General features: G+C 45.4%; 1 protein-coding gene across 1 annotated transcript; it reads right to left on the bottom strand.

Annotated features, from left to right (window-relative positions):
* On the bottom strand, nt 1-26,058 carry LOC123767228 (probable glutamate receptor). Its single transcript, XM_045756803.2, has 12 exons — nt 25,036-26,058; nt 24,650-24,873; nt 24,374-24,502; nt 23,896-24,054; nt 22,523-22,613; nt 19,742-20,039; nt 19,703-19,708; nt 10,313-10,533; nt 4,780-4,960; nt 1,185-1,284; nt 229-358; nt 1-90 (listed from the first exon to the last, which is right to left on the bottom strand). Exons 1-12 carry the CDS (start codon nt 25,162-25,164, stop codon nt 1-3), a joined length of 1,758 nt encoding a protein of 585 aa, XP_045612759.2. The 5' UTR covers nt 25,165-26,058.
* Nucleotides 26,059-27,355: the final 1,297 nt, after the last annotated feature.

Genomic DNA, 27,355 nt, shown 5'->3' with positions numbered 1-27,355 from the left:
CTAGACGTGTTGAATGTTGACAGTCACCAACTCCAGACAGAGAACGCACACACTGACAGTGTGACCAGCAATAAGGATGACAAACACTCCCTGAAATAATAAAGCCATCACCATTAGAGGAAAAGATGCACAAACCAGCACATAATGAGCATCATAACTACAGACATGAGCATTTTCTAATATAAGACTCATTACTTATCTGTTAACAAAACGAGGCGTTTTCATTACCCAGATATTATTAAGTGAAAGATAAGCTTGAACGATGATTTTTGAGGGAGGGTGTTGACACAAGGTGGAGTTTGGCTCCGCGCCCTTCATCCAGTGCTGGAAGAGACCGGCCTCAGTCATCCTCCGTATCCTTCATCACCACAACAATCAGTATTAATACTTCATAAGCATTCTTAATATATTTTTTATTTTTTTGTTATGTTATTTATATATACAAGAATTTTTACATTCTTGTAAAGCCACTAGCACGCTTAGCGTTTCCGGAAGGTCCTTAATCCCAATTTTCCCCGAAATACGCGTCCAAATCGTTTAACAACCAGGTACCCATTCAGTGCTGGATAAACAGATGCTACAGTTATGGATTGGCTCCCAGTCAATCCTCCCCGGCCAGGATACGAACCCAGGCCAAAGCGCTCGCAAAGCGCCGGGCGAGTGATTTACTATTGCGACATGGGACTGTAAATTCATATTCATGTTTCCTATTCTGTTCTGTATAGCAGGGAACTTCTCCTTGCTCCATTATATATTACTTATTTGTTTATAAATTAGACATGCATTCAGAAAATCAGTAGTAGTCTCGAGGAAGATTCCAATCTGCACACTTGGTGCTAAAGTTCGAACCTGCACACTGGTTGTGTAGGTTCCCACCTGCTCTAGTGGAGATATACATTACCTAATCATTAACTACAAATAAATTTCGTCTTAATATTATAAATATACAGATAGTTAAATGCTATTTTTGTTTTAGTAATATATTTAGGCATGTCATGAACCTCTTCACTGCAAGTACAGATAACATGTTCTAAATGATTATCACTTCCATAATTGTACATGCATTATCTATACACTTTTTTGCAATCGCTGGTATGTAGATCAACTGAATTATTCTTCACACTAGAAACCATAAACTTCAATTATATCAGCAATGTTATGCAAGATCAGTTGAGAGTGTATACCTCTTGCTTAACGCTGATACAAGAGCACTTCCCTTGTGGCCCACCATAGCAAGCATCACAGGCAGAAACTCCTCCCTGGACACGTAAAAGGAACACTGCCCTGTGATAAAAACAAATGCCGTCATATTTTTAAATAAAAAAAAATTATAGCACGAATACAAGCAATATCCCTAAAATGTGAGTGTTAATTATTCTCACGTGAAAGTTATATATATATATATATATATATATATATATATATATATATATATATATATATATATATATATATATATATAACTGAAAACTCACACCCCAGAAGTGACTCGAACCCATACTGCCAGGAGCAACGCAAATGGTATGTACAGGGACGCCTTAATCCGCTTGACCATCACGACCGGACAAAAGGAAGTGATAGCCGAAACTATTTGAACCACTTCCCCGCCGGCACTCGGATGGTAATCTTGGGCATAGCATTTTATCAAATCACCTCATTCTTTGGGGCACACGTGAGGAACACAAATGCAAACAAGCCTGAATGGTCCCCAGGACTATATACAACTGAAAACTCACACCCCAGAAGTGACTCGAACCCATACTGCCAGGAGCAACGCAACTGGTATGTACAGGGACGCCTTAATCCGCTTGACCATCACGACCGGACAAAAGGAAGTGATAGCCGAAACTATTTGAACCACTTCCCCGCCGGCACTCGGATGGTAATCTTGGGCATAGCATTTTATCAAATCACCTCATTCTTTGGGGCACACGTGAGGAACACAAATGCAAACAAGCCTGAATGGTCCCCAGGACTATATACAACTGAAAACTCACACCCCAGAAGTGACTCGAACCCATACTGCCAGGAGCAACGCAACTGGTATGTACAGGGACGCCTTAATCCGCTTGACCATCACGACCGGACAAAAGGAAGTGATAGCCGAAACTATTTGAACCACTTCCCCGCCGGCACTCGGATGGTAATCTTGGGCATAGCATTTTATCAAATCACCTCATTCTTTGGGGCACACGTGAGGAACACAAATGCAAACAAGCCTGAATGGTCCCCAGGACTATATACAACTGAAAACTCACACCCCAGAAGTGACTCGAACCCATACTGCCAGGAGCAACGCAACTGGTATGTACAGGGACGCCTTAATCCGCTTGACCATCACGACCGGACAAAAGGAAGTGATAGCCGAAACTATTTGAACCACTTCCCCGCCGGCACTCGGATGGTAATCTTGGGCATAGCATTTTATCAAATCAGCTCATTCTTTGGGGCACACGTGAGAAACACAAATGCAAACAAGCCTGAATGGTCCCCAGGACTATATACAACTGAAAACTCACACCCCAGAAGTGACTCGAACCCATACTGCCAGGAGCAACGCAACTGGTATGTACAGGGACGCCTTAATCCGCTTGACCATCACGACCGGACAAAAGGAAGTGATAGCCGAAACTATTTGAACCACTTCCCCGCCGGCACTCGGATGGTAATCTTGGGCATAGCATTTTATCAAATCACCTCATTCTTTGGGGCACACGTGAGGAACACAAATGCAAACAAGCCTGAATGGTCCCCAGGACTATATACAACTGAAAACTAGTCCTGGGGACCATTCAGGCTTGTTTGCATTTGTGTTCCTCACGTGTGCCCCAAAGAATGAGGTGATTTGATAAAATGCTATGCCCAAGATTACCATCCGAGTGCCGGCGGGGAAGTGGTTCAAATAGTTTCGGCTATCACTTCCTTTTGTCCGGTCGTGATGGTCAAGCGGATTAAGGCGTCCCTGTACATACCAGTTGCGTTGCTCCTGGCAGTATGGGTTCGAGTCACTTCTGGGGTGTGAGTTTTCAGTTGTATATAGTCCTGGGGACCATTCAGGCTTGTTTGCATTTGTGTTCCTCACGTGTGCCCCAAAGAATGAGGTGATTTGATAAAATGCTATGCCCAAGATTACCATCCGAGTGCCGGCGGGGAAGTGGTTCAAATAGTTTCGGCTATCACTTCCTTTTGTCCGGTCGTGATGGTCAAGCGGATTAAGGCGTCCCTGTACATACCAGTTGCGTTGCTCCTGGCAGTATGGGTTCGAGTCACTTCTGGGGTGTGAGTTTTCAGTTGTATATAGTCCTGGGGACCATTCAGGCTTGTTTGCATTTGTGTTCCTCACGTGTGCCCCAAAGAATGAGGTGATTTGATAAAATGCTATGCCCAAGATTACCATCCGAGTGCCGGCGGGGAAGTGGTTCAAATAGTTTCGGCTATCACTTCCTTTTGTCCGGTCGTGATGGTCAAGCGGATTAAGGCGTCCCTGTACATACCAGTTGCGTTGCTCCTGGCAGTATGGGTTCGAGTCACTTCTGGGGTGTGAGTTTTCAGTTGTATATAGTCCTGGGGACCATTCAGGCTTGTTTGCATTTGTGTTCCTCACGTGTGCCCCAAAGAATGAGGTGATTTGATAAAATGCTATGCCCAAGATTACCATCCGAGTGCCGGCGGGGAAGTGGTTCAAATAGTTTCGGCTATCACTTCCTTTTGTCCGGTCGTGATGGTCAAGCGGATTAAGGCGTCCCTGTACATACCAGTTGCGTTGCTCCTGGCAGTATGGGTTCGAGTCACTTCTGGGGTGTGAGTTTTCAGTTGTATATAGTCCTGGGGACCATTCAGGCTTGTTTGCATTTGTGTTCCTCACGTGTGCCCCAAAGAATGAGGTGATTTGATAAAATGCTATGCCCAAGATTACCATCCGAGTGCCGGCGGGGAAGTGGTTCAAATAGTTTCGGCTATCACTTCCTTTTGTCCGGTCGTGATGGTCAAGCGGATTAAGGCGTCCCTGTACATACCAGTTGCGTTGCTCCTGGCAGTATGGGTTCGAGTCACTTCTGGGGTGTGAGTTTTCAGTTGTATATAGTCCTGGGGACCATTCAGGCTTGTTTGCATTTGTGTTCCTCACGTGTGCCCCAAAGAATGAGGTGATTTGATAAAATGCTATGCCCAAGATTACCATCCGAGTGCCGGCGGGGAAGTGGTTCAAATAGTTTCGGCTATCACTTCCTTTTGTCCGGTCGTGATGGTCAAGCGGATTAAGGCGTCCCTGTACATACCAGTTGCGTTGCTCCTGGCAGTATGGGTTCGAGTCACTTCTGGGGTGTGAGTTTTCAGTTGTATATAGTCCTGGGGACCATTCAGGCTTGTTTGCATTTGTGTTCCTCACGTGTGCCCCAAAGAATGAGGTGATTTGATAAAATGCTATGCCCAAGATTACCATCCGAGTGCCGGCGGGGAAGTGGTTCAAATAGTTTCGGCTATCACTTCCTTTTGTCCGGTCGTGATGGTCAAGCGGATTAAGGCGTCCCTGTACATACCAGTTGCGTTGCTCCTGGCAGTATGGGTTCGAGTCACTTCTGGGGTGTGAGTTTTCAGTTGTATATAGTCCTGGGGACCATTCAGGCTTGTTTGCATATATATATATATATATATATATATATATATATATATATATATATATATATATATATATATATATATATATATATATATATATATATACATTCATAATATTTAGTTTATTTAAAAAAATGGTTTTCAACAGCTGCTGTAAAATACCTGAGGTAGTAAAGTCTCGAGACATGTAGGCCTTGAGGCCAAAGTCGACGTCCATGACGACGTGGTCTCCTCTCCTGACCAGAGTGTTGATGATGTCTCCCAGCTGGAGCAGAGTTATGTACACCAGACGACCTTTCTTCTCCAGGTCTCCAATCTCACGATATATTCCACTCTTGACCTCCTGTTCAAGTAACAATTATATTTTTAATATAAAGTCAACCATACCAAGAAATATGATATATAAATTTTAATAAGATGTGTTGATTAATACGAATGTCCTTATGTAATTTTTTTAGTTTCATTTTGCCTCTTTGATTATACGGCTTCTTATTCGGTAATATGTCAGCTAAATATTTAACAATATATTTATTGATTGATTATTAATTGCATATAGCAAACCAAGCATCTTTATTACTCCAGTCAAATGTATTAATAAAGGATCGTACTTGTTTGCAGTTTTAAACACATATACAATTGATCTTTCACACAAACGGGATTGTAATTTTACAGCTTGGCTTAAGATACATATATTATACATATATTAGTTTAAACCTGTTTTTATAGTAAGAAGGAGAACTGAACGAGTAATAGTGTATGTATCCAGCGGTAATTGAATTCAAATATTTGAAATAATAATGAAAAGTGTATTTGTACCAAATTACACAAATCAATATAATTATGGCTGGATTAAACAGTCTAAATCAAACTTATTTTATTTGGCACAAATCTGAATGACATCTAGATTACAATTGGAATGGAGATATATATTGGTAGAGTAATATGTTGTTGACCGCTTCAGCCAGAGTCAGATATTGGCCAAACATATATAATTAGGACGATAAGAAGACAATTTAAAGTACAACAAATATAAACATTTTGTACTATAAATCTATAGAAATTTATACACCCTCAGAATTCCCTCAATACATTTTGTGGCTATTCTGGATCAAAATCACCCTGAAAACATAGCTGATGCCAAAAAAAACAGATTTTAATAGGGACTCAAATGCTTGTCTGTAAGCCATCTCTTTATTAAAGCAGCGGCTTCATGAACTCAGTATCCAGCTATGCTGGCTGGGCCAGTCTGCTGCTTTCTCTGATGACTAATGCCATTATATTGTCTTTTAGATCAACTGCAATATTATATATATCACTCTTGTTTAAAGTTGTGTTTACAAACAATAAAGCTGATATTTCGGGAAAATTTTAAGTGGCCTGTGATACCGTGTGTCTGATAAAAAAGCAGACACCCACCCAGAACTGGCTCTTAACTATTCAACAATAGATCGAGATTTATGGGAAATTATAGAGGAATACAATGTGCATAATTTTTTACTCCCTTTCTTTAACAAATTTTAAGAGAGGATACTATTCTTATTTCACAGCTGTTTTACATATCTAATAAGTATCAAGAACAGATGGAAACGTCTTCACTGAGAACAAGTACAGAAGTGTTACTTGCGATGTTCCTTAGGAGAGAAAGACTGTAAGGCATGTAATTATTTAGACTGTCAAGACAGGATACCATACAATGCCCAGGTTTTCCCAGTACCCCGGTTACGTCCCTACACCCTCGCCATCTTCGCACACTGCCCTTCCTGTCACCACACACTCCACACACCACACCCTACCTCCACACACTGGCCAGCCCTGCCCCCGTCTCCACACTCAACACTCCCCCACCTCCACACACTGGCCAGCCCTACCCCCATCTTCACACTCAACACTCCCCCACCTCCACACACTGACCAGCCCTGCCCCCGTCTCCACACTCAACACTCCCCCACCTCCACACACTGGCCAGCCCTACCCCCATCTTCACACTCAACACTCCCCCACCTCCACACACTGGCCAGCCCTGCCCCCATCTTCACACTCCACACTCCCCCACCTCCACACTCTGGCCAGCCCTGCCCCCGTCTCCACACTCAACACTCCCCCACCTCCACACACTGACCTGCCCTACACCCACCTTCACCCCCCTCCATCTCCACACACTGGATAGCCCTGCACTCGTTTTCACACTCCACACTCCCCCACCTCCACACACTGGCCAGCCCTACCCCCGTCTCCACACTCAACACTCCCCCACCTCCACACACTGGCCAGCCCTGCCCCCATCTTCACACTCAACACTCCCCCACCTCCACACACTGGCCAGCCCTGCCCCCGTCTCCACACTCCACACTCCCCCACCTCCACACACTGGCCAGCCCTGCCCCCATCTTCACACTCCACACTCCCCCACCTCCACACACTGGCTATCTCTACCCCCATCTTCACACTCCACACTCCCCCACCTCCACACAAAAGTAGCAGTAGCAGTGATATACAACCCTCCACCAAATGACAGAAGACCAAGGCAAGAGTATGACAACAACAACATGGCAGTTAACATTATAATTGATAGGGCAGCCTCTGCTGCCTGTAGAAATAGATCCCACCTGCTCATCATGGGTGACTTCAATCACGGAAGGATAGACTGGGAGAACAGGGAACCGCATGGAGGAGAGAAAGCATGGAGAGGAAGCATGGTGGTGGCGACAAGAAACTTTCTAAGCCAGCATGTCAAAGAACCCGCTAGGATTAGAGGAAACGATGAACCAGCGAGACTTGACCTAGTCTTCACTCTGAACGACTCCGACATAAGGGAAATCGGTTTTGAGGCCCGAGTAGGAATGACCAACCAGAGTGCACTTTGGTTTTGAGTATCTGATTGAAGAAGAGTTATTGAACTCGAGGAGGGGTACTGAAAACAAAAGGCTGGCATTCCGAAAGGGAAACTATGAGGAGATAAGAACATTCCTAACAGATATAACATGGGAAACAGAGCTCAGAGGACAGACGGCCCAAAACATGATGGACTACATAACGCAGAAGTGCAAGGAAGCAGTAAACAAGTTTGTCCCAGTCCAAAAGGTAAACAATGAAATGAAGATGAGAAACCCATGGTTTAATCAGAGTTGTAGGCTAGCTAAGCAGCAAAGTAAAAGGGCATGGAGAAACTATAGGAATAATAGGATACTTGAGAGCAGAGAAAAATGCTAGAGTGCCTGGAATGAATACGTCAGGTTGAGAAGAGAGGCAGAAAGAAAATACTAAAATGACATCACATCAAGGCAAACACTCAACCTAAATTGCTGCACAGCCACATCAGGAGAAAAACAATAGTAAAGGAACAGGTAGTGAAATTAAGGATAGGGGCAGAAGGATTCACTACAAACGACAAGGAAGTGTGAGGAACTGAATAAGAAATTCCAGGAGGTCTTCACCTTAGAGCAAGGAGAAATTCCAGATATAAGAGAGGGAATAGTTAACCAGGAACCACTAGAAGAGTTTGAGATTACCAGTGGAGAAGTGACGAAGCTTTTACAAGAGTTGGATGTGACAAAGGCTATAGGCCCTGATAGAATCTCCCCTTTATACTAAAGGAAGGAGCAGAAGCACTGTGCCTGCCACTGTCCATAGCGTATAACAAATCACTGTTAACAGGGGAACTGCCAAAAATGTGTAAGACGGCTAATGTAGTCCCAATATACAAGAAGGGGGATAGACCGGAGGCACTGAACTACAAGCCAGTGTCCCTAACTTGCATACCATACAAGCTGATGGAGAAGATTGTGTGAAAAAAGCTAGTGGAACATCTAGAGCGAAGGGACTGTGTAACACAGCATCAACATAGGTTCAGGGATGACAAGTCCTGCTCACAGGATTAATTGAATTCTATGACCAAGCAACAAAAATCAGGCAAGAAAGAGAGGGGTGGGCAGTCTGCATATTTTTGGATTGTCAGAAAGCCTTTGATACAGTACCACACAAGTGGCTAGCGAAAAAGCTGGAGATGCAGGCTGGAGTTAAAGAGAAGGTACTCCATTGGATAACGGAGTATCTAAGCAACAGAAGATAATGAGTCACTGTGAGGGGTGAGGTCTCTGAGTGGCGAGACGTCACCAGTGGAGTCCTGCAGGGTTCAGTTCTTGGACCTATACTGTTTCTGATATATGTAAATGATCTCCCGAAGGGTATAGAATCGTTCCTCTCATTGCTTGCTGATGATGCAAAAATTATGAGGAGGATTAAAACAGAGGATGATAGTAGGAGACTACAAGATGACCTAGACAGAGTGAATGAATGGTCCAGAGTGAATGAATGGAATGGCTGCTAAAGCGCAACCCGAGTAAATGCAAGGTAATGAAACTAGGCGGTGGAAACAGGATGCTAGACAGAAGATACCGAATGAGAGATGAAGTACTTCATGAAACGGACAGAGAGAAAGATCTAGGAGTTGATATCACACCAAACCTGTCTCCTGAAGCCCACATAAAATGAATTACATCTGCGACATATGCGAGGCTGGCTAACATCAGAACAGCGTTCAGGAACTTGTGTAAGGAATCATTCAGAACCTTGTACACCGCCTATGTAAGACCAATCCTGGAGTATGCGGCCCCAGCATTGAGCCTGGACCTTGTAAAGCACAAGACGAAGCTGGAAAAGGTTCAGAGGTATGCCACTAGGCATACCTAGAACTAAGAGGCATGGGTTACGAGGAAATGCTGCGTGAGATGCACCTCGCGACACTGGAAGACAGACGAGTAAGGGGAGATCACTACCTACAAAATTCTCAGAGGAATTGACAGGGTAGATAAAGATAAACTGTTTAACACGAACAAGGGGACACAGGTGGAAATTGAGTACCAAAATGAGCCACAGGGACTTTAGAAAGAACGTTTTCAGTGTCAGAGTAGTTAAGAGATGGAATACATTAGGCAGAGATGTAGTGGTGGCTGACTCCATACACAGTTTCAAATGTAGATATGATAGAGCCCAGTAGGCTCAGGACTCTGTACATCAGTTGATTGACAGTTGAGAGGCCGGAGCAAAGAGCCAAAGCTCAATCCCCGCAAGCACAATTAGGTGAGTACAGTTAGGTGAGTACCCCTCCCCCCCCTCCCTGCATACTCAAACCTACACATGACCGCCCATCTCGACCCTTCCTGAGTCCCTCATTACTTTAACCACATTTTAATTCACACTATCTCCATTATTGTTACCTTATGGTTGCACTCAGAATGCCAGTTATCTATCTGAACATAAGTTTTTATGGTCAATATAAAACTTCATTATAATTGCAACTAACGCTAAAGTCTATGGAATCGATGCATAACATTTCATATTCTCAAGCTTCCTAAGGGAAGGGGTATTGGGGCCGTGCCCCCCTTCAGGGAAGACCTGGGCCGACCCCGACCCACTAATGACACTCCCAGTATAATTACGATTAATACTGTAAAGTTTAATAAGGCTAACCTGAAGCATCTGGCCTCCATTCTCGCACACACATACACATTCTTCCCCCATAGACAGTTACGGCTTTCCATGTTTAAGGTTGTCTTAAAAACAAACTACAATGAGAAAGTAGACAGAAATAAAAAAAACTGAATTGAGAGAAATAACAAACTAAAATCACGCATGCAATATTCCATTTCTTAATTCTTAATAAAAATTTGGTGAAAGCGTGATTTTGTTTACATACACGAAAATATTGTACATTCGGTGTGTCTTTCTGCCATATGGTGATGACTGAGTGGTGGTCCAGCACGTCCTGGAGGGACTGGAAGGGCTGGGAGATGTGTCTGACAGCCAGGAGAGCCATGAGGTTGCCGGCGTAGCTCTGCGTCGTCACCACCGCCACCAGCCCCCACACCGCCAGCACCACCCGCTCCCACCACCACCCACCACCACAATCCAACACACCTATGTGAGGAAAACGTGTTGAATGCTAACACAGATTTATATGAATCTATAAATGTTAAATTTATAAGATTTATGCAGTGGATATGAAGTTTCCTTTATATCTGAATTCTTATTAAGGTAATCAGATAACTCTAAACAGAAATACAATAATATTTTTGGGGGCAATGTCAGTATTCAAACCATATTTATTTGTCTACATACTTCAGTCATGCTGATTTTCATACGGGTTAGACAATTTTTTTAAAGTATATGGAAATCGGTAAAAAGACATCACCGTGAAAACACTTCAGTTCTGTTCTCTTTACATCTTTGTATTACTATTCACTTAAGGAAATGGGGCGTTCCATTAACATATAATCATTCCCGTGTTTCGGTCTCTGTCTTGCATGAGTATATCTTATTCTCTTCTTATGACTCTTTATCACTTTTCTTGGCAGGAAAAGTTAAATAATTCCAAATAACGCTTCAACTGATGAAATAACTCGGTTCTATTTCCTCTCAGCTATCTCAAAATAATTGAATGCAATTCATTTTATGTTTTTTCTTTCCAAATAACCATTATATATAGGGAGAACTTGAAAAACTATATTAAAAGAGCATCCTGTTTAGCTTTGGATATACAGAATTTGATATTAATTTTAATGAAATTCTGACATTGACATATCTGAATTACCTTATCAGATCCCCAAATTTGGGTAGAAAAGTTACCCCATAATTTTCTTTGTAATCGTATAGGATTCAATGGGATAAAAACGTTAAATTAGAAATAAACAAAAATTATGAGATAGTTATTTTATATAAATATCAACTAATTAATGAGTTTCATTTATAAATACAAATAATTATTGACCCCAGGCCAGGCTCCTAAACCCCCCTACAGGTGTACTTTTGTGAGTGGCTCATACAACTGAGGGGTTGTCCCGCTTTCTGCCCGGGATGCCATACGTGTTACTGGCTTTGCATGAATGTAAAAATGCCAATATTATGTAATCACAAAAACCCATTGTACTTTCTTGAAAATAAATTATTATTATTATTCTTATTATTATTATTATTATTATTATTATTATTATTATTACTATTATTATTATTATCATCATCATCCTACTTTCTATTCTTGTGTGTTCGGTTAGGTTATGTTCGTACATATTTGTCATTTTCGTGATGAAAAATATGTCCTCAAGAGGACAGTCTGGGTTATCAGACACATCCCAACTTCATCTGGCCTTTGGACTTATATCATCCTGCTTCGGCAAGACTGAAAATTCCAGTCTTGTACAGACTTCTCTCTCCATTCCCTAAGTCACCAGCTTCTGCAGTATGTTAATCATTGCATGTTAACATTGTAACAGCGTCAATGCTACACCAAGCAGGTACGTAACTGCTGTCTCATCAACATTGCTTCTCATCCTCACCTTGGTACAGTGTCCAACCTTCATCACAATGTCTCGCATTATGGCAAGTTTCTGGATAAATTGTCATACAAATTATCATCAGAAAGCACTAAGCCTGGAAGATCAATATGAAAGGAAAAAGACATAAGATGAGTGACGTCGTCAAAGGTAAATAATTCACCGAGGACTTTATCGAGGGACAAATGAATCGAAGGAACATTCAGGAAACAAGACTAAACATCATCTTAGAAATCAAGACTTTTCTAACAAGGTGTGCGAATGTTAGTAGGACAATTAATTTCTGAAAACCAGGCACAAGTCTTTGTTGCATCAAGCGCTCGTCAGCTCACTGTGTGTGTTGGATACATTTACAAACTATATTTCACCCAGCAGCTCCACACCATATTATGTCACTAATTGTCTACAGCCTGCTAGCTATTAGTCTCATATTCTCTGAAATTTATCTTGTAATTTTTCTTCCTCATTAAATACATGAGAAGCCACACAAAAGTTTTACATCATCACATGCATGTTCCTTCACCATGAATCGTTGGAGAGATTTTTTTTTGTGTAAAAAAATTATTATCTTTTTGCGACTGTCGTGACTAAATCTAGTGTTTATGCAGCCAACAAGTTATCATTAAACTTAGCGTTACTCAAAAAGTTTCATCACAAATGCCCAGCCAGTAATTTGTGTTTGTGAATTATTTAACTCAACATAAGATTATATCAGAAAAACATTTAACATATCATCATTTAAGTACCAGTACCATGACATATCATAGCAACAACATTCTATCATTGTATCTAATTGGCAATGTTGCATTATCAACCTGATGATGTACTCAGTAGAGTGACGTTCTGGACAATTCCATCAGGTAAAGGACTTATCTCAGCCTGTCCTCATAAAGCTTCCCAACGTCAAGAAACCGTCGTGCTAAAGTGCCAATATCATAACCTACCAGAGGATCGAAAACAGAAAACGGGACAGTATGTCAATTTCGCGAGCCGCTACCATTTTCTAGTACGCCAATTTAGAGTATATGTCAAAATGCGACGTTCAGTTAGGAGGACGGGTTCCTTATCTATCCTTTCATATCTTTCGTTTGTTCTCCAGATCATTGCGGGTGTTGTGAAATTCTTGCAACGTTGATAAAGAATCGTGACAAGTAAAGCTAAAGTTAGTATCCATGCTTCTTTGTATCTCGTATTAAGTAAGTAAGTAATTACCAAAAGAAGGCACCAAACCGGGAAGGCTATGTAGCACCATCAAATATGCAAAATAATCAGAGGGCGCTAAATATCACCAAGGATGCCAATACGAGAACAAAAACGCATAAGGCGAACGATATCAAAAGTATCCGAGTCACCAAGAATTCTATCGAGGGACAGGTGACCGCGAGGGGCGGTCGGAAAGCAAGACACACGCTCGTCCTGGAAGTCAGGACATTCAAGAAGGACATGCACGACCGTAAGAGGGACAATGCAACTAGGACAATAAGGAGCAGGGCGGCGCTCCATCAAGTGACCATGGGTTAAGCGAGTATGGCCAATACGCAACCTCGCCAGAGCTGTTTCCCACCTCCGGTTACGGTGGAAGGAGGACGGCCACGAGGAAACACAACATTTAAGAGTACGTAGCTTGTTACCAGTAACAGACAACCAAGAAGCCTGCCAACGGGTAAGGACTGAGGAATGGATAACCGGGTAAAAGTCGGAATACGGAATGCCTTTACGAGACATGGGACAAGAGCGGACAGCTTCCTTGGCGGCAGCATCCGCACGCTCATTTAAAGACACACCAATATGGCTGGGAACCCAACAAAACTCAACCGACTTAAATTTACTGTGAACGAGAAACAGCCAATGCTGGATCTCGACAACTACTGGATGAACCGGATTAAAGGACCCGAGAGCCATGAGGGCACTACGAGAGTCAACAACAACCACAAAGGAAGACTGACAACGAGAAAGCAGGAGACGAAGAGCATAGAGAATAGCATAAAGTTCCGCTGTAAAGATGCTAGTCTCCGGAGGCAAGCGACACATATAAGTGCGATCAGGAAAAACAACAGAGTAGCCAACACCGTCCGCTGACTTAGACCCATCGGTGAAGACAGAAACGGAGCGGGAGTGAGAAGAAAAGTGCTCGAGGAAAAGGCGTTTTAGAACCGCAGGAGGGATAAAAGCTTTAGTGATACGGGTCAAGGATGTACAAAACCGCGGAAGAGGGACCCTCCACGGGGGCAAAGAAGGAACAACACGAGGAGAAACATCAGAAATACGAACGGAAAGAGAATCCTGTAGGCGAGATAACTGGACAGAAAGAGGGAGGTGGTGAAGAGGAACAGGAACCGCAGGAGGGGTAAAAGTTAAAGCACGACAGAGGCGAGAGGAAGGATGTTGCAAGGACCGCGCAAGATAGCGAAGACAGTAGCGATCACGGCGGTCCTGGAGAGACAGGAAGCCAGTGTCAACATACAAGCTAAGGATGGGAGTCGAACGAAAGGCACCAGAACTGAGGCGCAACCCAGTATGGTGCAAAGCATCAAGACGGCGAAGAGTAGAAGGAGAAGCAGACGAGTAAGCAGGGCAACCATAATCGAGCTTAGACAGGACGAGAGAGGAATGTAAAGCAAGGAGAGTGCGCCTATCTGCCCCCCAAGAAGTATGGGACAAGACCCGAAGGAGGGTAAGGGCCTTAGAGCACTCAACACGGAGGTAAGAGATATGGGGAGACCAAGACAAACGAGTGTCAAGGAATAACCCCAAAAGCTTCGCGGAATCTTTGTATTCAAGGGGATGACCATAAAGTGACAAAGAGGGACGAAAAACAACCCGTTTCCGCGTAAAAGTCATGGCACAAATCTTAGAAGTAGAGAACTTGAAGCCATGACCTGTGGCCCAAGACGAAACGGCATCAATTGCAAGTTGAAGCCGGCGTTGAAGGAGAGGCGAATCATCACCCTGTCAACAAAGGGTAAGATCATCGACATAGAGAGCGGAGAAGACACCAGAAGGAAGAGAGGAAAGAAGACCATTGAGGGCAACCAGAAAAAGGGTAGTGCTCAGAACACTACCCTGGGGCACACCTTCGTATTGCTGAAAAGAGGGAGAGAGAGCGGTACCAAGGCGCACCCGAAAGGAACGACGAGAGAGGAAGCTGCGGAGAAAGAGAGGGAGATGACCACGAAGGCCAAAAGAATGAAGTTGAGATAGGATATGATAACGCCAAGTGGTGTCGTAAGCCTTTTCTAGGTCAAAAAGGACGGCAACAACGGAGGTCTTCGCAGCAAAAGCAGTACGAATATAGACCTCCAAGTTCACCAGGACATCTGTCGTGCTGCGGCACTTGCGGAAACCAAATTGAGAAGGGAAGAGGAGGTGATGGTGTTCCAGGAACCACATCAGACGAACGTTAACCATACGTTCAAAGAGTTTGCAGACACAACTTGTGAGAGCAATAGGGCGAAAGTCCTTAGGGGAAGTACCCAGAGACCCCGGTTTGCGAACAGGGAGGACAACGGCATCGAGCCAGTCCTCAGGGACTGACGACGACTCCCAGATCCGATTATACAGACTCAGTAAATACTGAGACGTGCTCGGAGGGAGATGGCGAAGCATCTCATAATGAATACCATCGGAGCCCGCCGCCGTAGAACCGCAGAGAGCCAGGGCAGAACGAAGTTCAGAGAGAGAGAGAAGGGATCATTATAGGGAAGCTGAAGATGAGTGCAGAAATCTAAAGGACGAGACTCAAGGACAGGTTTACGAAGAAGGAAAGATTGGGGAAGATGAAGACCAGAGCTAACAGAAGAAAAGTGGGAACCCAGTTCGGAAGCGACCTGCAACGGGTCCGCCACAAGAGTATCATGGAGGTGAAGGACCGGTGAAACATCGGGAACGAACTTACCCGCTATATTGCGGATATGCTTCCAGATCTGGGCCAGAGGGGTTTCGGACGTAATTGTTGAGACATAAGATGACCAACATTCACGTTTAGCCGTACGGATGGCCCTACGGGCCACCGCACTCGCTTTCCGAAAGAAAAGAAAAGAATCGGTCGTCTGCCTACGGCGGTGCCTCTTCCAGGCTGCACGCTTACAGCGGACAGCCCGAGCACAGTTCGCATTCCACCAGGGAACGCACTTCCGTGGACCCCGAGAGGAAGAGCGAGGAATAGAGTGGAGGGCAGCGTTGAAGACAGTGTCATGAAAAAGGAGGAGAGCGCGAGAGAGAGGCAGAAGGGAGAGGTCAGAGAGAGCAGCACTGAGGGTAAATAGGGACCAGTCTGCCTTAGCAAACTGCCACCTAGGGAAAGAGAGGGAAGGGCGAAAAGAGAAAAAGGAAACAAGGATGGGGAAATGATCACTTCCATGGAGGTCATCAAGAACCTGCCACGTGAAATCTAAGTAAAGAGAAGAAGAGCAGAGAGAAAGATCAAGACAAGAAAGGGTGCGAGTCCGAGAGTCCAAATGAGTGGGCTCACCAGAATTCAGAAGAGACAGGGAAGAAGAGAGGAGAAACGGCTCAAGGAGGCGACCCCGGGTATTCGTCAGAACGTCACCCCAAAGAGAATGACGACAAATGAAGTCACCCAGCAGGAGCACAGGCTCCAGCAAGGAGTCCAGGAGGTGTTTCAAATCAGGAAGAGAGAGCGGGACACTCGGGGGGAGATAAATGGAACAAACTGTGTACCATTTCCCAACAAAGATACGAGCAGCAGAACAATGGAGAGGCGAAGGAAAAAGTAAAGGAACAAAGGGAACATCAGCCCGAATCAAGAGAGCAGAAGAATTAGAAGCCCCAGCAATGGCTGGGGGGGGGGGGGAGAGAAAGGAATAGCCACGAAAACGACCAGGACGAACACCAAGCATTGGCTCCTGGAGACAGACACAAAGGGGCGAAAACCGCGAAATCAGAAGTTGGAGTTCGAGGAAATTGGTGTAATAACCTCGAACGTTCCATTGAAGAATGGACAACGACGAGAAGAGAAAGGACAAAAACAGAGAACAAGGAAGAAACAAAGGCGAAAGAGCAACAGAGCACGTTAAAGAATATCTGGGTCGGGATCAGGGTTAGCAAAGTCAGGGTTAGGGGGCATGGGTTAACTGAGCAAAGACGGAGGGAAGGAAACGGGAGAACAGATCAGAGGTGGACGGGCAGGGTCCGGAGGAGGAGGAGGAGGAGGAGGGAGAGGAGCAGTCAAGGACAGCAGTAGGAAGAGGGGGAGTAGAAAGAGGGGAGCGCACCCCAGCAAGATCAGCAACCCGAAAGGGAAGCAGGGGCCAAAGAAACCTCCATAGCAGGAACAGGGGGCGCAAGCATTGAAACGGGAGGGGAAGGAGCAACAGAGCCAGAAGGAGGAGCTGAGGAAGAAAGCGAAGCCTTCTTACCCGCCGGGGAAGAGGAAGGAGAGGAGCCAGGCTTACGCTTCTGACTTAAAGAGACCGGTGTCCCAGCAACTACGTACCGGGCAACGGATTCCAGTGTCTCAACAGGAGAAGCCGAACGAGAGCACACACGACGGCCGTTAGGAGAGCGATGGACATCAGCCCGCACCGACAGGCGGCGGGGAGAGCCGATAGATGGAGGAAGAGGATGGGAAGGAGGATCGAAGGGGGACGAGGAAGAAGACACAGAAGACACGACAGACCGGGTAGAAGGAAGGGGAACCCCAGACAGAGGACCAGGAGGAGGATCCTTCGGGAGAGAACCCAAAGGAACAGAGGAGGGGGCAGTGGGCGCATCAGGGTCCAAGGCCCGGAAACGGTTGTGAGTCTGAGGAAGGCGGGAAAGACGAGGAGAGGAAGAGCGCAACACGTGAGCATAAGAGATATTAGCATAAGGCGGGAGCCGGCGAACCTGGCGCCTCGCCTCAGGAAAAGATAAACGCTCCCGGTGCTTCAAGTTGAGGACGGCTGCCTCAAGCTTGTAATGGACACACGCACGGGAGAAGGTAGGATGGGCCTCACCGCAGTTGAGGCAACGAGCCTGGGGAGAAGTGCACTCCAACTTAGAGTGACCTTCGCCACCACACAAAGGACAGAGAGAGACAGTCCCGGAGCAGTGGAGGGCACCATGCCCAAACCTCCAGCACTTGTTGCAGAGCCGAGGAGAAGGAATGTACTCCTGGACAGAGCACCTGGCACCAGCAAGAATGACAGAGGGTGGAAGGGTCCTACCATCAAAGGTAATCTTCACAACCCGGAGGGGTTGACGGCGACTACCACGAGGGGGACGAGTAAACGTGTCCACCTGGAGAATAGAATGGCCCTGGGCAGCGAGGATATGTCGAATATCGTCGTGGCAGTCGCGCAGGTCCCGAACACCGGTCGCAACATGGGGCAGGAGCAAAATAGTGCCAACACTGGCATTCAACTGAGCGTTCTTCGAGACCCGAACGGGGATCTCGCCAAGGCAGGATAAGGCAGCCAAGCGGGAAGCAGCATCCTGAGAAGGAGCAGCAACGACACGTGTACCGAGACGAGTGGGGTTGAAAGTAATGGAGGCATCCACGGAATCAATGAGATGTCGATGGAGGGAGAAATCGTCAGGAGGCGCAGAATCAAGAAGGAGGAGATCAAAATATTTGGCCCACGAAGCGGGACCAAACAAGGCTTGATAGGTAGCAGAACTGGAAGGAATCGAGCGAGGGCGGCCGTGACGAGGACGGCGGTGAGAACCCCCAGAGAGAGAGGGGTTGAAAGGCGCAGTAGTTACAACTAGAGAAGGAGCCGCGCCAGGGGACGTGGTAGTCACCACTGGGGGCTTGGGGCTCGACCCAACCACAGAGGAGGGAGGGGAGCCAGGGGAAGGAGTCAGAGAGGCCAAAGGAGGAGCAAGGTCGGGGCCCAATGCAGCGGAGGCTAAAGAGCCCGGTCTTCCAATACGGACCGACTTGGGGGCTTGGTCGCCCACCCCACGAGCCTGAGAAGGTAAACCAGAAGCAGCCGAAACAGGGGTTATCATCTTGACGAAAAGAAGAATTCATTCACGAATGTGCCCCCACACCCACCATGGAGCCACAATTAGAGGCAGGACACCCAACAAGAAGCTATCGCCGATCTTGTCGGGGCCTCCTAGGGGTGCGTCGTGAGTATACGCCCCACAAACGCCACCTTAAGAAACCGATAGTCCGTCGAGATCGGGTTCAGTGACGAAAGGGGGATTGACAATAAAAGGTTCCCCTCGCTCTCGACGTCGGGTACTACAGTTCTACGGGTGCAAGAGTATGCCTCCTCAAGCACCCGGGCATCAAAATAAAAGAAGTCCAAGGGAAGAACCACAACAAGCAAAAGGTCGGCAGGAAACGGCAAGCAGATAGGAGAAGAGGGGGGAGAAAAACGAAACAGAAGGAAAAGGAAAAGATGCCCAGCAGAATTGGAGAGGACGGCAGCAGGAGCACAAGGCTAGAAAAGGACAGAGGACTGTCCCAAGGAGCATCACACTCCGGCAGCCGCCCACTAAGCCCCCACACGGCAACAACGAGCTGAGCGGGGAGGGGGTATCTCGTATTAAGGAAATGTAATTTCTATGACGATATAAAACATCAAAAACACACTGTTAATGATAGTCTTCTTATCATAACCACAAAATTATAATAATATATAAAGGTATTGATGAACGTTCAGTGTTCGAATGCAATTTATGCCGACCTGTAGTTTGGCAATTTGGCATTTGATGAGTTTACTAACCTGCTTGTTAGTTTAATTAAATTCACTATAAACACAACAATAAAAATAAAATTCTCAGTATATTATCTAAAACATAACCAATATCTAATATTTTGTTTTATAACAATTTCTGCTCACTCTGATTCAACAAAATACGGAGGTAAGCGAATGTTGCCAGAAAGTTATTTTGACGAACTGTCCGGAATGAGACGCATGAAGACAGGAGGAACACCATCAGAGGCAGTATCAGAAGCGTCGCCAGGATGGCCGTCCACACCAGCGGCTCCAGAGGGAACACAAAGCCCCACGGGTCCACCTCCGGCCGACCTCGGGCTCCCAGTATCCTAATGTGTTCTATTACAATTGGCTCCGTGAAGTCCACCACCTCAGCGCGGACTCCACTAATACCAAAGAAGCCAACTGCTACATCTACTTCCTGCAAGTTTGACATAAAAGAACTACATTATACACATAAGGAACATGATACAACCAGATAAAGTCGCTGATGTGGAATAAGAAGGCAAGCATAGCAGACTAAATGTTTTACTCAGTGTGAATGTGGTGAGTCTAAAGTCAAAGAGTTTTTTTTATTTATATTTACACACAGAGCATGTGAAAGAAGTGCAGTAAAACAAATTTCATAGAAACGCCTCTGCACCCAAACACCTGAGCATAAAAAAATATGCACCCAACACATTACAGAACACAGTTCATTACAGACACGTAAACAGAGCAATGTACAAACTAGAAATAATTTTTCCAGTTTTCCAGTTTTCAGCACGGACACACAAACACAGCACAGGACAATTAAAACACACAAAATACATAAGATACAAAAAACACAGGACAATACCAAGACAAAGGTACAAAACTACAGGTTTGAAGGGACAACAAAAGGAGCCACTTATCCGGATGAACAGGTTCATGTGGGCACAACATATAATCTGGAACATTGGACATAAAGGCACACTTGCTTGGGATTCAAATGGTACAGGAGCACGCAGGGACTGGCTTCACCCGAATCCACAAACAGGGTATCAGGTCAACAGTACCAGGCACGGCACCTCCCGACGACGCAACCTCACTCCCAAAGGGGGACAGAAAAACGGGAGACGGCACCACAGGGGGGCAACACCACAGGGGACGCATCATGCACATCATCCACGGGTCCGGGATAGGCACAGATCCCCTATGGTGTGCATCCTTCTTAAGGACCACCACAAGGTCCCCGGGCTGCATGATCTGCCACAGGAGGAGGGACCACCCACCGCAGGGGAAGACACAGAGCCACCCGCATCAGCGCCAGCAGCAGGTACGTGAACTTCCGCCACCACCGTCATAGTGGGCTCTGCAGTCCCAAAAACTGCAGATCCGCAATCATCAAAGTCTCCCACATCTGCCTAGGCAGAAGGAGAGGAACACCGCGAACGCTTGGGATCCTTCCAGACGTCGTCAGAGCTGGAGGCAGAATCAGAAGTATGGGAAGCACAGGGAGGGCGAACTTTCACACGGTGCAAGACCGCAGCAGCTGCAACGACATGGGGGGGGGGGGGATCGGCCCCAGTTCAGCACGAAGACCCGACTCCACACCACCTCCCAGCACGGGAGGTGAAAGCTTTGGAGACTCGGAGACAAGAACCACAGGACAAGGCACAGACGACGGAGATGGAGAGAAAGCCACCGGCCGATCCACAGCAGCAGCACACCAGCTGCCGAACATACATCAGGCCACAGCGCATAATCCTGCGCCCGAACCTCATCAGAAGCAGGCTCGCCAACCAATACCTGGCAAGACATGACATCCCCGTGCACTTGCTCAGCCCTCATGCACCGGACTCTCATTATCAAATAGCAGCGAGATATCCTCCTCACAAAAGAGATTCTCTCGCTCGACGACATCCGCCGAGCATCCAACAGGAGTCCCCGCCAACCCCGCCAGGTTGGCAGGAGTCCCCGCCAACCCACAGTGGAAGCACGTGCGTGGCTGCAGTGCATAGTACACAAGGATATAATATCCCATAAGCTTCATGGAAGAGGGGATGTCCTCACGGAGCTGTATCCCCAGGGTGCGGATACTAGTCCGTACGCCCTGGAGCTTCCCGGAGGAACTCACATTCAACCTCACTCACAACAGCACCAAACCGCCCAAAGAATCTCCTCAGCAGGCCCTCCGGGAATTCCAGCGGCACACGATTAACACTGACATAGGTTAGGGCACCACTCCGGCCAGAGATGACTACTGCACCAGCAGCATCCGGCAGTTGAAAGGACTGCCCCTGATAGTGGCGTAAAAACACCCGGTAATCCTCTGCGGTAGCAAATTTCACCACAGCCTGATGAGACGAGACGACCTCCACACCATTGATAACACCCACGTCGACACGCACCATTTCACACAAAACCAGCTCCACTGTAGGGTAGTGAGCCTTTCCTGTAAACTCTAGTCCAACAGAGTGAGCCCGCAAAACGGGGGGATGGGACCCTCCCCCCATCACCAACCCACCAGGGTCCGTATGCTACACCGGCCGAGCAACCACTGTACGAGCAGGTGAGGTGAACCGCACCTCACGACAACCAGTCAAAGCCAAAGAGAGATGATACCACACTAACACCACAACAGACTGATATAATGGGAATAATTGAACTTAGCATAACCCTTCTCTAATGTGGATGCCTCCCCCCTCCCCCCTGCTAATTTTGTAGCACATTTCCATACCAGAACAGCATTTTCTGTACATTTATATATAAGCCATTCAGGGTTTATGACCTTCAAATTTAGAAGATGATAATATTTTGAATTTACTGCATATTTTGTTCACCTTTTTATTTGAAAAAAATATCGAAATTTAGCATAATATAACGCAAAAAGTTTTATTTCTGCTACTGTATGTTAAATGTTTCCTAGCGGACTTCACTCACCTGCCTGATCACCATCCCCATCATGCCTGACCAGGTACCATCGTTACGCTTAATGCCCCAAGATCCATCAGGAGGCCTCAAGTACATGTACCTGGAGCCGAGAAAAGCAGATTCGTTTACAATCAGAATATCGCTCAGAATACACCAACTTCCATTATGTTTGCCACTGCAGTGTGAAAAAAACATTAAAGAGCCTTAGTAAGATGCAAACTGTAATGCATCGTAGATAAAGAAGTACCTTCTAGTGATCATGTAATGTGTATAGGATTTATCAATATTTTTTGTATTTTGTTTTTAATGAACTAAAATGCCAGTACCTATAATACATTAATTTGACCTAGGTTCATCAGTTACCGTGTGTTATACCAATAAATTCCCGTATATTGGACTGGGGATCTTTCTGGAGATTTTTTAAGTAGCTGTAATCTTTCTTTGACTCGTAATTATTCTCTCTCAGTAAATGAATGTTTTAATTGTTGATGATGGTGTTATTCTTCTATATTTTATGATAGACATTACGACTACAGGCAATAAAATAGTATGTGTTAGGCACTAGGCTGGATTGGCTGTCTGAGGCTGTAGAAGTAAATTATTACTACTTGGGTAACAGTTATAAGTGTATGAGAAAATGCTGCATGTGATCATGGAATTGAGAAACCTTCCATATGCGCAGTAGTGCAACCTAGACATCGGTGTTACTATCAATACTTTGCCGCAAGAGGTAGTGTATACAGCAGTAAAACTGTAGATACTACTTCTGTGTTTAATTGATTTACACACAATATTTAACCAGTTCAAACTTGATGTTCCTCGATGCTACGGTGACCAGCTCAGTTAGAAGACTGAGGAATATAGACCTATAATCTCGTGCACAAACAGCTAAAGATAACATCGAGTAGTCATCTATCACAATAATGAAACATGGTGATTGTTAACACCCATGTACCGAAATTAGCTACAGTGATGGAGTCCAAATACCCAAATTATTGTACATAAAATTTGTTTCTTGGAATTGGATTCAGGAACATTGTGTTTCGTGGAACTGTTATAGTGATACCAGAGCCACAGTACTAGTTGTGGATATTATCTGTGTTATGTGTAGGAAACTATGCATATTAGAATGGCATTGATCAATGTGCTTAGTGCAAGATTCCCTTTAGATTGAATCGTGCATAAAGAGGTAAAAAGCCAGCCAAAGACTGGCTTTTGCTCATTCAATTACAACCTTTTATCTCTAATATTTTCCTGCCAAAGAGTTTGACATTTTATTGGAAACTGGTGATCAGCATACAGTGTCAGAAATTAAATAAAAATCAGACTGCGGGTGAATCCGACCCCTAAGGTTGCCATGAGTACAACAAACTGTGACCTACGAGAAGTTGAGAGCTGTGGCGAGGTAGGACACCAGGTCCGGCATCGGTCCTACAAACTGTAACATCCCTCCCTGGCCAGTCTTGGCTGTCTCCCTGGTAATCATGATGTTCAGCGGGTTTATCTCCGTCGCCAACTTCAGAGTCGGTCGCTGAAGTAACCTAAAAGCAAAGTAAATAACACAAGGCTTTCTTCAGCATAGTAAGCCTGTAAACAGTATAATTTATGAATTTAAATGTTTCAGTATTTACTGCAATATTTACACTTCTATTTTATCTTTTGAATATTTTTTCTAACATGAAAACATATAACACAATTTATATTCATAATTTATATTCATTTGAATAATCACCCAATATTTTATATACTTATTATAAAGCAGTTTAGTTATACAATCGATTATCTGTCTCAAAGCAAAACTAAATTGATCTTGCGCGTATTTACATAAGTTATTCCTTGCATTTCTCCCTTCATACTCACCTGGAGAACTTGTCGGGGAAGAGCGGGAGGCTGGAGGTGAAAGCGAGGCCTTGCTCGGGCGTCCAGGAGGCCACCTTCAGCGCCTGGGCGCCCCTGGGGCTGTACGGCAGCTGCATGTACACACTACATCTATTGAAAGGTTCAGAAAGTATTCGTGACAATATTTGTTTTGATTTCTGATAATATTAGTATTTAGTCATCAATCTTCCTTTCCCTAAACAACAACAACAATCAGGCTAACCTATATTGTAAAGGGAATGTGACAATCAGAAATACCTGAAGCTGACAAATGATTCACGAATAATTATCAGCATGGAGTTGGTCATGGAGAGCAGTGTGTGGAGACCCTGCAGGTAGTGGAGGTGGAGGCGGGTGACGACCAGGAGCCTCGTCGACCACACCAGGAGGCGGCCCTTGAGGGACCACTGGGCGAAGGCGGCGAGGAAGGCGAGGTCGTCGCTCACCACCACCACCGTCACGCACCACGACGCTTGCCGCACCTGTTGACGTCAACAGGTAGATGTTATGTGAGAGTGACCTGCCCGTCTCCATAGAGATGTGAGAGTGACCTACCAGTGTCAACAGTAATATGAGTAACCTACGAGTGTTAGCAGTAATGTGAGAGTAACCTACAGGTGTCATCAGTAAGGTGAGTGGCCTACCTGCCGAGCCTCGCTGACCACTAGGGAGAGCTGCGTCAGCGTTATGTTGCTGCCCTGACTGTCTGCTGTCACCTCAAACACCGTTAAGCTGTAGTGGCCGCACATGTGTTCTGTGAACTTCAGAAACATTTTGTTTAATAGATCATTTTAATACAAGAATCAAATATACATAAAAAAGCTGTCAAAAACACTATAGTCATCAAGCAAGTTGTGACAAGTTTTGCCCCAAGGGGTGAGTTTATTGGGCAGCACCGCTCATTCTGTGAGCAGACACACCGCCATAGCAGCATGTACAACACTCCCCAATAGGAAGAAAACCTGCTGGGTTGTGCATGCTGTTGCTTGTACCCAGATACAGCTGGGACTTGCTTAACTGTCTCAAGTGAACAGGTAATCAAACAAGAAGATTAACATTTGTCAGCCCTTTAAAAATTATGTTATCTTGTCAGTGGAAAATGGGGGAATCTTTTGAGAACAGCATTTATATTTGACAGTTAATATTTTTCTAACTCAAACAATGTGGGGTTTACTATGCTACACACATATTTCTAATGTCTCTTAGATGTTCCCACTCTCTCATGTAGTGTTCAAGGCGGTGTCCATCACTCTCACCACAGATTCTGCAACTCTGCTGCTCAGCTGTTAGTTCCATCTTGAATCTCCATGGATATTTTTATCCAAAATTAATTCTTGTTATTACTGATTCTCTCCTGCGGCTACCACCTCTTCGTCCATAATGATTGGGATTACCAACTGCAACCATGTTGTACCAGCGTACAGTTTCACTGGTTTGTACTTCTATCCTCCTTTTCTCAGTTACCTTATCACTGTGATGTTGCCTGATGATACGTCTAATTTGTAGAAGAGTCTTGGGTATGAAGTATTCAATATGGTCTTCTTCAGCGCCTTCAGCAGCCAGCACATCTACTCATTCAATTCCACAGATTACAACATGGGAGGGGATCCACAGAAATTTGACGAATCTTCTCTGATTGTGTAGTACCCCTCACAATTCTCTTTATTTCAGCGACTATCACAAGGTTTTCTGCCCGATTTTTACTTAGGCTTTGTAATGCTACTTTTAATTCAGTGAAGATCAAAGCACCGTTAATGTTCCTTTCAACAAATCTTAACTCCGTAACATTGATAGTTAGTTCTGCTAGAGTTGAAAAGGCAAAGTGTTATGATCCTAGGTAGCCGAAAAACGAGTCTCCCCTTTGAGAATTATTCTATCAAGCCTGACCTAACTAGAAGGTCCAGGAGATATAGAGGTGAAGACACAGATGTAAAATAGTTGGTTGGATATGATGAACAATTTGAGATTATGGGCAGTGAATAAGAAAATAGATAAATGACTGGTTAGGAGATGTGGATATTTTGCTGGAGGCGTGAGGCTCGCTTCTGGAAGGCTTCGACCTTACTTGAGTGCCAGACATCACAGGGGGAAGCCGCGCTCTGTTTGAGCTCCTGTCAGAAGGGAACCCCAGGTGATATATCTTCAAGAGAAGAGAAGTGTGCAGACATTCCAGCTGTGGAATGGATAAGAACTGGAACTGGATAAGCACCTCCAAAGGATACCTGATCAACCAGGCTGTGACTCGTACGTCAGGCTGCGAGCAGCCGCGTCCAACAGCCTGGTTGATCAGTCCGGCAACCAGGAGGCCTGGTCGACGACCGGGCCGCGGGGACGCTAAGCCCCGGAAGCACCTCAAGGTAACCTCAAGGTAAGGTGGAATCGAGCTGGGGACATTGTGGTCTCAAGTCCTGGACGGCGAGGAGTGTTTATTAAGCCGCCCAGAGACATTATCGTGGGCCGTGGGAGTGCCCTGACCAGACTCTGTCAGAGGGAGGAGCGCCCTCGACCAGACAATCTGTGGTAAGCACGATTTAAGCCAGTTCATAGTGATTGCTTGTAGTTGGTCGTGTGCCCAGCAACAGTAGCGAATGTATATTGATAAGTTAGAAATGTTTTGGTAAGGCAGGAAGCCTAAATGAGAGAACGGAGATGAGAGAGACAGCTGGAGGGACGAGCAGCATGTCCTCTCCCGTCGACCACCTGAAGCCAACTGACTGGCGGCGGAGGACCCTCCCAGAGTTGAGGGCCGCCTGCCGGGCAAGGCGGAGCATGGACCAGCCCAATGGGGGAGTCCACTCTCACAGCATGTAGAGAGCAGATAGATGTTGGACGCAAACATATTGTGTGGATTATTTCGTCTGTGTGTTTATAAGGAAACATTTTTATTGGCGTGTCAATGGGTTGCAGGTTTCTCTTTGGGGAAGAAGTTGCTGAGAACTTCGAAGCCAGCACAGAGGGAGTAGC

The sequence above is a fragment of the Procambarus clarkii genome, chromosome 86 (assembly GCF_040958095.1).
Source record: "Procambarus clarkii isolate CNS0578487 chromosome 86, FALCON_Pclarkii_2.0, whole genome shotgun sequence".
Taxonomy (NCBI): domain Eukaryota; kingdom Metazoa; phylum Arthropoda; class Malacostraca; order Decapoda; family Cambaridae; genus Procambarus; species Procambarus clarkii.
Note: the sequence above shows the minus strand (reverse complement) of the source record. Positions and strands in the feature narration are given on the sequence as shown.

Coding starts and splice junctions, on each gene's coding strand:
- LOC123767228 (XM_045756803.2), bottom strand. CDS start 25,164: ATGTTTCTGAAGTTCACAGAACACATGTGCGGCCACTACAGCTTAACG. Junction 24,874..25,035: donor TGGTCAGCGAGGCTCGGCAG/GTAGGCCACTCA, acceptor TGACGTCAACAG/GTGCGGCAAGCGTCGTGGTG. Junction 24,503..24,649: donor GAATCATTTGTCAGCTTCAG/GTATTTCTGATT, acceptor ACCTTTCAATAG/ATGTAGTGTGTACATGCAGC.